The sequence below is a fragment of the Gorilla gorilla genome, chromosome 1, assembly GCF_029281585.2.
Source record: "Gorilla gorilla gorilla isolate KB3781 chromosome 1, NHGRI_mGorGor1-v2.1_pri, whole genome shotgun sequence".
Classification (NCBI taxonomy): domain Eukaryota; kingdom Metazoa; phylum Chordata; class Mammalia; order Primates; family Hominidae; genus Gorilla; species Gorilla gorilla.
In genome coordinates, this window is record NC_073224.2 from 58115072 (window position 1) to 58127073 (window position 12002).

At 37.1% G+C, this 12002-nt stretch overlaps 1 protein-coding gene across 6 annotated transcripts in view; it reads right to left on the reverse strand.

The window, feature by feature from the left end:
- PTPRC (protein tyrosine phosphatase receptor type C) overlaps positions 1–1345 on the reverse strand; it is a 119868-nt gene extending 118523 nt beyond the window's left edge. For 3 of the 6 annotated variants that reach the window (XM_019028425.4, XM_019028411.4, XM_063709788.1), the window contains exons 1-2: positions 622–719; positions 418–533 (exon numbers count right to left, since the gene is read on the reverse strand). In XM_019028425.4, coding sequence (XP_018883970.2) covers positions 418–490 — 73 coding nt within the window. In that variant the 5' untranslated portion in view covers positions 491–533; positions 622–719. Of the gene's footprint in view, positions 1–417; positions 534–621 lie in introns of all 6 variants that reach the window. The other 3 variants (XM_055378639.2, XM_055378638.2, XM_019028416.4) reach the window with 2 other exon arrangements.
- Between the last annotated feature and the right edge of the window lie 10657 nt (positions 1346–12002).

The window sequence follows — 12002 nt, forward strand, 5'->3', positions numbered from 1 at the left end:
CCAAAGCTGTTTTATGACTTTTTAAAAGATCAAATTTGTTAAAAGAATAAAAACTCACTTATTTTATCATAAAAAAATTCTCAGGCTTTTATAAATGTGTGTTATTGTCACTTTGGAAGTTAAGTAATAATGTTGCTTTTGTAATATCTTTGAACAGTTGTAAATAAAGGTACAGATAGACAATGCTTTCCTTTTAAAATTGTATTTTTTGTCCCGAAATATTTATGTCTTTGTAAACAGAAACAATGTATTCTGTCACACAACTAGCTATGTCTCCCTGAGACAACAATCTTGATGGTTTACAGCAGGCTTCTCACTTCCAGTTACCAACACATTTAAATTATTTTTATGTCTATTTCAAACATTCCTCCAAAAGAGAAAAAATAATTTAAAAAATATTAATATCCTTGTACTTACCTGTCACAAATACTTCTGTGTCCAGAAAAGCGAAGCCAAATGCCAAGAGTTTAAGCCACAAATACATGGTCATATCTGGAAGTCAGCCGTGTCCCTAAGAAACAGCATGCGTCCTTCTGAAAAGCAAAATAATTGTTATCTCTGTAGAAGTTTTTCTCTGTAAAAACGAATCAAAAATGTAAAAGTAAATAAATAAATGCATACTCTCCACTGTTGTCTTATCAGACGAGGAACAATTTCCTCCTCTGTTACCCTAAGAACAAACCACTTGCTAGCTGCATGCACTGCTAGGTGATGATGTCAGATTCGGTTTTACTAACTTCTCCAAAAATACTGTAAGGGTCCTCTTTGCAGGAAGTCAAAAAAGTTGTTCTAAGTCAGTAGAATGGCATTGCACTTCCTTAATTCAAGTAATTACACCAAGTTAGAAAGCCTTTTAAAAGATTTTCCCATCAAGGAAGATGTTTTTAAACCATCCAAATAATGCTCCTTTACAGTATCCATTACCATTTTTTTAAATTAAATCCCCACAAAATAATCAATAATTTTCTCACTTAAGAGATGAGAAACAGATTCAGCATAAGTATAACAAAATGGGGGTTGGCAAGATGACTTAGTAGAAAGTATCAATATTTGACTTACTGAGATGGCCAAATGAATGAAAAAACTACTAATCTGGTTATTTTTGGCAACCCAGTATCATTTACCATTAGGGCATTCAAAACTCAGCAATATGACAGTTTTAGCAGTAAAACCCATTTCTTATGCAAAAGCACTTTCAGACAGCTTAACAGTTTTGCCCCAAATCTTTCACAGATATCCTTGTGAAGCTAGGAGTGGAATCAGAATGTCATTTCTACTATAGTTACAGCAAACCCTGCTTCCAAAAACTAATGTTTCTGCGACTTAAGATGTTCTTGGTGCTACTGATGAGGGAAAGGACAGTGAAAACCAAGAGATATCTTTAACAAAAGTTAACTTGTTTCCTTTTTCTCAGCAACACTTTTTCAACTTTTTTAACAAATAAGACAACGAATTGTATTAGCACAATGCTCTTCACCTTTCTGATGTTCTTAGTTAAGTCCATCTATTAGGAAAATGCCTACTGCCAAAAAGTATAAATTCAACAATACAATTAGATGAATTGGTTTTATTAATACAATATCTATATGCCTTTAAAAATAAAAGTACACACATGTGCAACTCATTTATTTGAACAATAGATAATGCTTGGGGGACTTTTAGACAGACAGAGCCCTTGTGGTATTCTGCAAACCCTAGTTTGGAAGCATTATTTTAGGGTTCTTATATTTAAGTAAATAAATCTTTTGATACTTACAAACTTTTTTGTTTTACTCTTACATTGGCTGCTAGGAACTACAGAGCCAAATTTCTATCACACTTTGTGCAAATGGGAATAACCCCACAGCTTAAACTCTAGGTAATAACCTTTTAATAAGATTGTAGTTAAGAATATTATTTTACTATTATTATTATTATATTTAACTTATGGAGCACTTACTATGTGCAGGAACTATGCTTTGCACTTTACATATATTGTATAATTTGTACAATACCCTTGAGCTAGATAATGTTATTATTCCCCATTTTATCTGTGATGTCCAGAGAGGTTAGTTGAGTTGTCTAAGATCTTGCAGCTAGGATGTAGACAAGCTATATTTAGAACCCAAGTCTCCAAGTTTCATTTTGCTTTCCTTACTCACCTTACTATTGCCCTTTGTTTTTCTCATCCCTTTTACCAATCTTTTTGTACTATGTAAGTTTATAATACTCTAAAAGATAGACCTCTGAATCAGTGAAAATGAAATTATTCTCTTTTTGCAAATGTATTTTTAAATAAGATAACTGTGCAAGTAAGCACTAATTTTCATGTGGGTAGGCCTAATAAAACATCAGTGTCAGAACTCATGGATTTGAATACTCAGCTCCTCAGCCTATGTCTTAAAATACATTTGCAACAGAAAACTCTTTGGGGATTTGCTTTAAATATCTTTAAGCAAATACTTGTGTTCTGTGAGCTTGCTGTTATGGCAGAATATTTGGCAAAATTAGAGGCCAGGAGAAAAGTGTATATGATCTTTTAAAAGGAAGAAAAGTATATAAAATATACTCTATAACAATGTGAGTTTAGCAGCCTTAAACAGACATTTTAAAAGGGATTTGTGGCTTTAAAAAAATAGTAAGAAGTTAGGAGATTCAATTCCATTTCAGACAGGTGAGAAGACAGATTCTACCCAAGGAATCCAAGATAGATTAGCAACAAATGAGTTGCATTATATGTGTTAATCCAACACATATATAATGTTTTAACATACTCATTGTGTTAAAATTGAGTTTAGTGTCTATAGGAAATACAAGAATTTTAAGTAGCAAAATCTGTACTGTATATTATAGAGGCATAAAGACATACAACTTGAAATACAGAGACATCAGCAGATGAATGTATATACAATTCTGATGGCTCAGAATGGAGACAGTGGCAACCCAGAGGTTTGTTAGCCTGAGGTCCAGGCTGTCAGGAGGGTAGACAAGAGGGAAGGCCCTAGCAGCTTGTTAGGAGACAGAGCCAGGTTGTCCTTGATGGTATACTACACTAAGCCAGACATCCAGGAAGGACTCCAGGTAGCAGCTTGTCTTTCCACAGGGCATCTGGGGAAATTTCTACTGTATCACATACAGGCCTGGCATCCAAGCCTTCCGCTTGCATCAGCAGAAAACTCTCAAAGAAAACAGGAGGAGTATTTATGACATACTGATGTGATCCACTCTCACTGATTCCCAGAGGGAGGGTGGGCTGGTTGCTGATAAATGGGTATTTTGCAAAGAACAACTGAGTCTAGGAAATGGGCAGGAAGTAACACCAGATTTCATACATAGTAAATATAATGGCACTTGTTGAGTAGCTGAAAACAGTATGTATCCAAAGTCATCTCAAATTTTGATGAAGAAAATTTCAAAATAATCATAGTTAATCAACTTACAATAGATTTTTAAAAGCTTAAAAACTTAATATTTACTGAAATCAATCAAGTCATTTTCCAGATTTTTAAGGCTACATACAGTAGAGGTTATATAAAGACAGAAACAGATTACAAGTTAACTACAGAGGCAGATGTTACTCATTCGTTCGTGCATTCATTCACTCATTCATTCAACAAATACAGAGCAAGTTCCTAATGTAATCCAGTCATTTTACCTGACATGAGGAAAAAATGGTGAGCAAAAACAGTCATGCTTTCTTCCCTATCTACACTTTAGTGGAAGACACAATAATTAATTATCCAGTCATCATGACACTTTCATCACAAAGGCAATACTTCCACACTGTGATTTAAGCATATAATAGGATATTTGGTCTATTCTGGAGGTTGGGAAGTTTTCCTGGAATAAAAAGCAATGGAGCTAGACCTGAATAAAATAAGTTAAATGAGTATGAGGAGAAGGAAAGTATTCTAGGCAGAAATAATAAATTTAAAGGAGGAGACTGTGTTCAAGGAACAGGAAGAGATGTGTGGCTGATGTAGAAAGAAGCAGAGCCTGGAAAATAAGGAGGTTTCAGAGGGAGATGATGGCCAAATCTTGCCAGGCCTTGCAGGTTCCAAGAATATGTATTTACCCTAAGAGCTATGAGGAAGTTATGAAACATTATAAACATTGTTCTTGAATTTTCTTACCAATCGTCTCCATGTTGCCAGATTTTATACCGTCATTTGTTTCTCTACCCTCATATTATGTGACTTCTTAGTAGCATTAAACAAAATCTTTCCTTCTCTAACCATTATGTTTTGTCAGCTTCCAAAACATCATTACCTACAAATTTAAATTTCCTTAACCCTTATTGGCTTTTCCTCAACAGTTGCCGTATTGGATCCTCTTCCTCTGTCTGCCTTTTTTGTCTCTTTGAGACAGTCTCAGCTCTGTCACCCAGGCTGGAGTGCAGTGGCACGATCTCAGCTCACTGCAACCTCCGCCTGCTGGGTTCAAGTGATTCTTCTGCCTCAGCCTCCCCAGAAGCTGGGACTACAGGCACGCACCACCATGCCCAGCTAACTTTTTGTATTTTAGTAAAGATGGGGTTTCACCATGTTGCCCAGGCTGGTCTGAGCTCCTTGAGCTCAGGCAATCTGCCCACCTCGGCCTCCCAAAGTGCTAGGGTTACAGGTGCGAGCCACCGCGCCCAGACGACTTTTTTTTTTTTTTTTTTTTTAACCAGGGTCTCTCTCTGTTACCCAGGCTGGAGTGCAGTGGTGCGATCAGGGCTCACTGCAGCTTCTACCTCCAGTGCTCAAGCGATCCTCCCACCTCAGCCTCCTGAGAAGTTGGGACTATAGGCATACACCAACACGCCCAGCTCAATTTTTTGTAGAAACAGAGTTTTGCCATATTGCCCAGGCTGGTCTCGAACTCCTGGACTCAAGAAATCCACCTGCCTCAGCCTCCCAAAGTGCTGGGATTACAGACGTGTGGGCTACCTTGCCTAGTCTCTACCTAACTTTTAAGTACTACTAAGATACATTAGAAGCTCAATTCTGTACCCACCTCTCTCTTTCTGTGTGAGATCCTTCGTGGGAATAACTAATGAATTTATATTTCCAATCAGATCTATGATATATTTGAGATCTCTAGATTCACATTTTGCTACCACATTCTTAACTAGTCTACTAGATTGTCTCAAAGCCAACTCAACAGAACATAGAAGTCTTGACCCATTCTTTCTTTAAACCCATCCCAATTCTCAATCTTATTTATATCTGTAAATGCACCAGTATAGACAGAGTAACTTGCAACAGAAGCCTAATTTTTATTTTTTATTTCTTCTTTTCTGTTACAACTACTAAATCATTAACAAATCCCATTCATACTCTCTCCACCATCTATCTTGTGTTCTGTTTACAATTGTACCACTTAGAATCAAACCATCATCACTGCTCAGGCTTTTGACTAACTTCCAAGCCTCCATCTTATCTTCCTTCAGTATTTCCTCCAAAGAGAAATCAAAGCGATTTCTGTCCATACAAATCAAGCTGGGATAAGTCCCTACTTAAAATCTATCAGTATTTTTCTTATTTGCATTTTTAATAAAATTCAACCTCTGTATTATTTCTCAACCCATTTAATACACTTCCACCTGGTTCACGTTATGATCTGGCCACACTGATTTTTTTCTGTTCCTAGAAATGTCATGCTTTCCTATTTCAGGGCTTTAGCTCTTCATTCTTCCCAAGATGCTTTTCTGGTTCGCCCCCACCAACCACTCTACATAACTTCCTTCTGGTAACAGCATAAATGTCACTTCCTCAATGGAGTTTCCCTGACCATCCTACATAAAAGAAGCCTCTCTAAGTTACTTTCTATCTCAGAACCTTGTTTGTTTTCTCCAAATTCTGGGATATATCTGTATGTTCATATCCAACTCCCCGCCAAGAACACAAGCCTGTCCTCTAGATAAGGGGTCTCCAACCCCAGGGCTGTGGACTGGTATCCATCTGTGGCCTATTAGGAACCAGGCCACACAGCAGGAGGTGAGCTGCAAGCCATCGCGCATTACTGCTTGAGCTCCACCTCCTGTCAGATCAGCAGTGGCATTAGATTCACTTAGGAGTGCAAACCCTATTCTGAACTGCACATGAAAGGGAACTATGTTGCATGCCCCTTATGAGAATCTAACTAATGCCTAATGATCTGAGGTGGGGTAGTTTCATCTGAAAACTATCCCCTGACCCAGCCCATGAAAAAATTGTCTTCCATGAAACCGGTCCCCAGTGCCAAAAACGTCGGGGACCACTGTTCCGGATGATAGACCATGAGGCTTAGGCAGTACTTAACATAATGGTTGCCATATGTGATACATGTTAAATAAATGGAAGAATGAATGAGAAGATTTACACATGAAGCTGTGGCGTGGTCAACATATTGGGGGTTGGCAAGAGTAAGAATTGGGAGAACGGTGGAGAAGCTTGTGCTGTTGCACAGGCAAAGAATGATGACAGTAGAAGTGTTTACCAGTTAAATAAATTACCAAATTACTTAACTCTAGGAATTACAAAATTGTGTACACATCCTTATCAATGAATGAAAATATAGGGGCACAAAGGAGAGACTACTTCTACATCTCTAAGATTTGTTCTAGAAATACATTTTTTGCATTCTGTCATTTTGTCTTTTGAAAATTTAGGCATTGAGGGCTGGGCGTGGTGGCTCACGCCTATAACCCCAGCACTTTAGGAGGCCAAGGCAAGCAGATCACTTGAAGCTGGGAGTACGAGACCAGCCTGGCCAACATGGTGAAACCCCGTCTCTATTAAAAATACAAAAATTAGCCGGGTGTGGTGGTATGTCCCCAAAATCCCAGCTACTCAGGAGGCTGAGGCACAAGAATCACTTGGACCCAGGAGGCGGAGTTATGGTGAGACAAGACCATGCCACTGCATTCTAGCCTCGGCAACAAAGTTAGACTCCATCTAAAAAAAAAGAAAAGAAAAAAGAAAAGAAAATGTAGGCATTGAGGAAAGAAATACGTGGTACCGTGTTTGGGTAAAATGCAAATACAGACAAAGACAAGTCTTACCACTGGCAAATTGACCCAGGTGGGAGGTGGTGCTGCTTTGAAAGTTTTTCTCATTTTGAGCACTAGAACCTTAACTTTCCTGGTCATCTTAGATACACCCAGTGCATATATACCTATGTCTCAATGATCAATGCCAACACTGTAGTTCTTTAATATGGTGTTTTAAGAAAATATTTTTCCTAGTGGCCAAGAAACATGGTTAAATCCTAGTTCTAGCAATGATCTCATCTCTCTAATATGGAGATAATAATACTTTTAAGTGTTGCCATGAGAACTAAGCATATTAAGCAAACATTCAATAAATGGTATAAAGTAAACACACTTGGTTATAATTAAACATACACCAACATAGCATACATCCTATTCCTCTTTCTAACCCCAACAGAAGAAGTATAGGGAGGGAGAAGAGTTCCCCTAGGACCTGACCAGGAAACATTTTTGCATTCTGCCATTTTGTATTTTGAAAATTTAGGCATTGAGAAAAGAAATATGTAGTACTTGATAAAACATATCTCTCTGCCTCTGTGTAAAATGCAAATACAGACAAAGATAAGTAGAAAAGAAATATGTGTTCCCTTCTGCAGATGTCACAGGCAAAGTCCTGATGGGTACTAAAGATAAAGAAGAGGTGAAAGAGTTAAACTAGATATGAAAGTAAAGTATTCAACTGGCCTGAAACGAACTTTGGGTTGTTTTTACTCAAAAGTTACTAGGAAGTTGTGGGACCTGCCATATATATTGTTAAAAGATGGAAAGAGGAAATTAAATATTCTTAGCTTTATTAACTTAAAGATACTTGTTGGTTTCAAGATGCATCCTGACTTCGGCAACCCTAAAATATGTTTTATAAAATGTGCATCTTAGAATCAATGAAATACAAAAGCATAGCTGACCAGTGGCAAGATAACATATGATGTTTAATATTTATACCTGATTGAATCCAGACTGCTTAATAAGCCAGTAATAAATACAAAGAACTATAAAGCATAGGTAATGAACTCTGAGACCAGTTTCCAAATCCACCTTAATGAGAAAGTCTTGTAATTTTTCACACATGAAGGGAGTCTTCCACTCTGGAGTGGCCTTCTGTGGATTTCATATTTTTCTTGTTCCATGAGGTCTAAGCTGAGATGTATGTGTTTTACTTCAGGCCTCACATTCAGTGTTACAAGCCATGTATAACATTTGTTGATTCCTTTGATGGCTGCAGGTTGCTGAAACCTCTGTCTCTCTGTCTCTCTCTGTCTCTGCATCTCTTTCTGCACTGGCTTTTGGCAATGACTTTCCTGTTTGGGTTCTGCCATTTGCGTATCTTGATGCATAAAGACAGCATGGAGCAAGTGTAGCAGAGGGTTTAAAATAGCTTCCAAATTCTATGAGGATACATAATGTTGGAAAATGTAACAGTATAAAATAGATGTCATAAATCCATCCATGGTCTATTATATATGCTTAATTATAACCTAGTGTGTTTAAACCATTTATCAAATGCTTGCTTAATTAACTAATTTAGATTTCACGACAATGCTAAGATAGTATTATTGCCTTTTCAACATAATAGAAAATAAAAACAAAACATCATGCACACTTCACTGTATCTCTGCTGTCAGTGATGTTTTTCTCACACCATGTCTACCCGGCAGGTGTTCTGCTCACCTGCATGAATTTGTTTACCTTCATGTGCAGTTTTTCATCACTTGTCATACAACTCACATACTCTTTGTCATCAATTTGATGTGAAGCTGTATTTCGTAGTGGTTTCTTCTTTGGTAGCTCTGATTACTTGAAAATATAATGGTCTGTGTTTTTTGTTGTTTTTTTTTTTCACAAAAAAAAATTTCTAGAAGTCCATCTCTGAATCACACAGTGGTTTGAATACGCTGTGGAACAGCAACATAACATCAATAACTAATCAGTGGACAGTGTTATCAATGTTGCAAAGGGTGTACTTTCAAATTAAAATTTTGGCATTCATCTTGTAATTAATTCCAATAGAAAATGATCACACACACACACAAAAAAAACAAAAGCTTCTTTGAAAAATCTAAAGCGAATCTCAAAATTGAAAGAACATAGATGTACTGATGTTCCAAGTTTGTAACAGAGTCACAAGGTAAACAGTGACAGGTTACTAATGGATTGAACCCTACTAATGTAAAGTAAATAAAACTGGCCAGGCACAGTGGCTCACGCCTGTAATCCTAGCACTTCGGGAGGCCTAGGCAGGCAGAATGCCTCAGATCAGGAGTTCAAGACCTGCCTGGGCAACATGGCGAAACCCTGTCTCTACTAAAAATACAAAAAAATAGCCAGGCATGGTGGCGCACACCTGTAATCCCAACTACTGGGGAGGCCGAGGCATGAGAATGGCTTGAACCCAGGATGTAGAGGTTGCAATGAGCCGAGATTGATCATGCCACTTCACTATAGCCTGGGCAACAGAACGAGAATCTGTCTCAAAAAAAAAAAAAAAAAAAAAAAGTAAATAAGAATGAACTAAATAAAACGAGAGCCAAACACATGTAAGAATGTATAATTTTGATATAATGTATTCCTAGAACTTCAATTTGTTGCAAGTCTCAACGATCACACTCTTGACATCTCAAAGTCATTATATATTGCTTTAGCCAATAAACACATTAAAAAGATTCATTCTGTACTCTGATTTGTCTAAAGTTTTTATCATATAAATTCTGATTATGCTGGCTTTAGTTTGATATGATCTTGAGTCTGTCTCTGGGTTGACAAAATGCAATGTAACAAGGAGGTTTTCTTACCCGTTTTATTCTTAAAAGCAGCAGCCAGTATGCTGAGTTAGGTAGGTTCTTGCAGCTTTTTCAACTCTCTTTTCATCACTCTGTATCATTCTTGAAACTTACTTCCTCCAATTTATCACTAATACCTCTTCATGTTACTTTCTAAACATATCTTAAGTTTATGAACTTCTTCCTGTCTAGACCATCACTATCTTAGTCCAAGTTACTAACAGCTCAAATAAACAACTGAAACAGCCTCTTAACAGTTTTGCCCATATTTCCTCTAATATTATTTCTCACTAGAGAATCCATTATCCACCTTCATCCTAAGAAGTCTTTTCTGAATAAAATCATATAGTGTGTACCATACCCCATTCCATCGAATTTAGGATTAAAAGAAAAATGCCTAAGAGGACCTCAAAGGGTCTGCATCAATGCTGAACTCGCAGTGAAGCCCCAACTTTCACCATATTTCTTGGCTCCTCATCCCTGTCACACAGGTGTTGGCTTAGACCCTGCTTTTTACCATGGTCCTAGGAAGGTAATTGATTTTCTGTCTAGTGCCTTCTTCACCTTAAAAACTCTGCCCCCACCACCCATAATCATCTAGTAATATTCTTCCAATCCTTCAGGTATGAGCTCAGTTGTTCCTGTCCCCAAGAAGTCCTCCTTGTACTTCTCTGATTAGACCAAATACCCTACCATGGGTCTCCTAGTATTTTTTTTTTCATTTTCTTTATGGCACTTGTCAGATTAATTGGGGGATTGTTTGATTATTTTTTGTTGCTTTCAGAAAATCATACATTCCATGAAGGCTAATACTCTAGCCCATAGGCAGAAGTGTACTACAATTAGTTGTTGAGTTGAATGAATAACCACAAAATATTTGCTGATGCTTTGGGGCTACCTAAGACTCTTAGATCTTTTCACAACTCTGACATAGAGAATAAATTTCCTGGGAAGAGGGTTAGAATTAATTTGAGTTGTAGAAAATAAAGGAGTATAATAATTTCTGAACACCTGAATTGAGGTTACAAAACTTTATCTGCTAACTTGTTTAGTAGAGCACCTTTATTCTTCCTACTTATAAATTCATTTTCTACACTGCACGCAGGAAGAAACAAAATATGCATGTACAACAAAAGTTATCTCCCAAAGATATAGTTCTATTTTAATGGAAGATCCTATTTCTCTAAACACTGTTAACGAGGGTTAATGTTATCTGCTGGAACAATTAGATCCTCAAATTTACAATGACTCAAACATAGCAGAAACTTATTTCTTCCCTCACGAAACAGTTCAAAGTGGCGTTCCAAGGTGGGCAGCTGATCTTCCCCATATAGGGATTCAATTATAGTATGTTTCTTTCTGAGACTCTGTAATCTCTTGGCTTTTCTGTTGTCTGCATTTAGCGGCAGAAGAAGAAGGAATGTGTGCATAAGGCACACACAATTCTTAAAGGCCTAGGACTGGAAGTGACACACATCAACTTGCCACCCATTCCACTGGCAATAACTACTTACATTGTCCAGACCCAGATACCAGGGGATGGAGGTGATGGGAAATGTATTCTCCATTTGGGCATTCACTAGCCAATCACAACTCTAAACTGTGGAAGGGAAGCATAAATATGAGTTTTGGGGGACAAGTAGCATTTCTGCCAAAAATAACTTGAGTTTGAACAAGAAAAAAATTGTCCAAGAGAACTTGATAGTAGAAACAAGACAGTGCTGAATCATTCTACTATATGTAGAGTACAGTGGGAATAAAAATAAGTAATACCTTATCTATATTGTCAAGGAGTTCAGTCCAGGGAGGAAAACGACAAAAGCACAACTACCTGTAATATAATATTATATGTGATAGATGTATAAACAAATATGTGTGTCTGTATGTTCAAGTTTTGATAAAATATAAGTCTGTTTGAGCCTTCAGGATTTGCTTAGATCTTTAACATTTCCTTAGTTTTCTCTTAGATGAATGCCAAGCATTGGGTTTTGTTGGTGCCAAAGGGATATTACTTTTAAAATGTTACTTGTTTTATAGACGTGCAGCATTTGTGATACCTTATTTCCTGTCAAATAATCTTGGTACTTTCATTTTTTATGGACTGTTAATGTGTAAGGTAGTAATTTTTCATGTTACAAAAAATCCTGTACACTAAACAATATAACAAAGACATCACAGAAGTGAATTGAAGTGAAAATAGAAAAATATCATGTGCTTGCACAATTCTATAG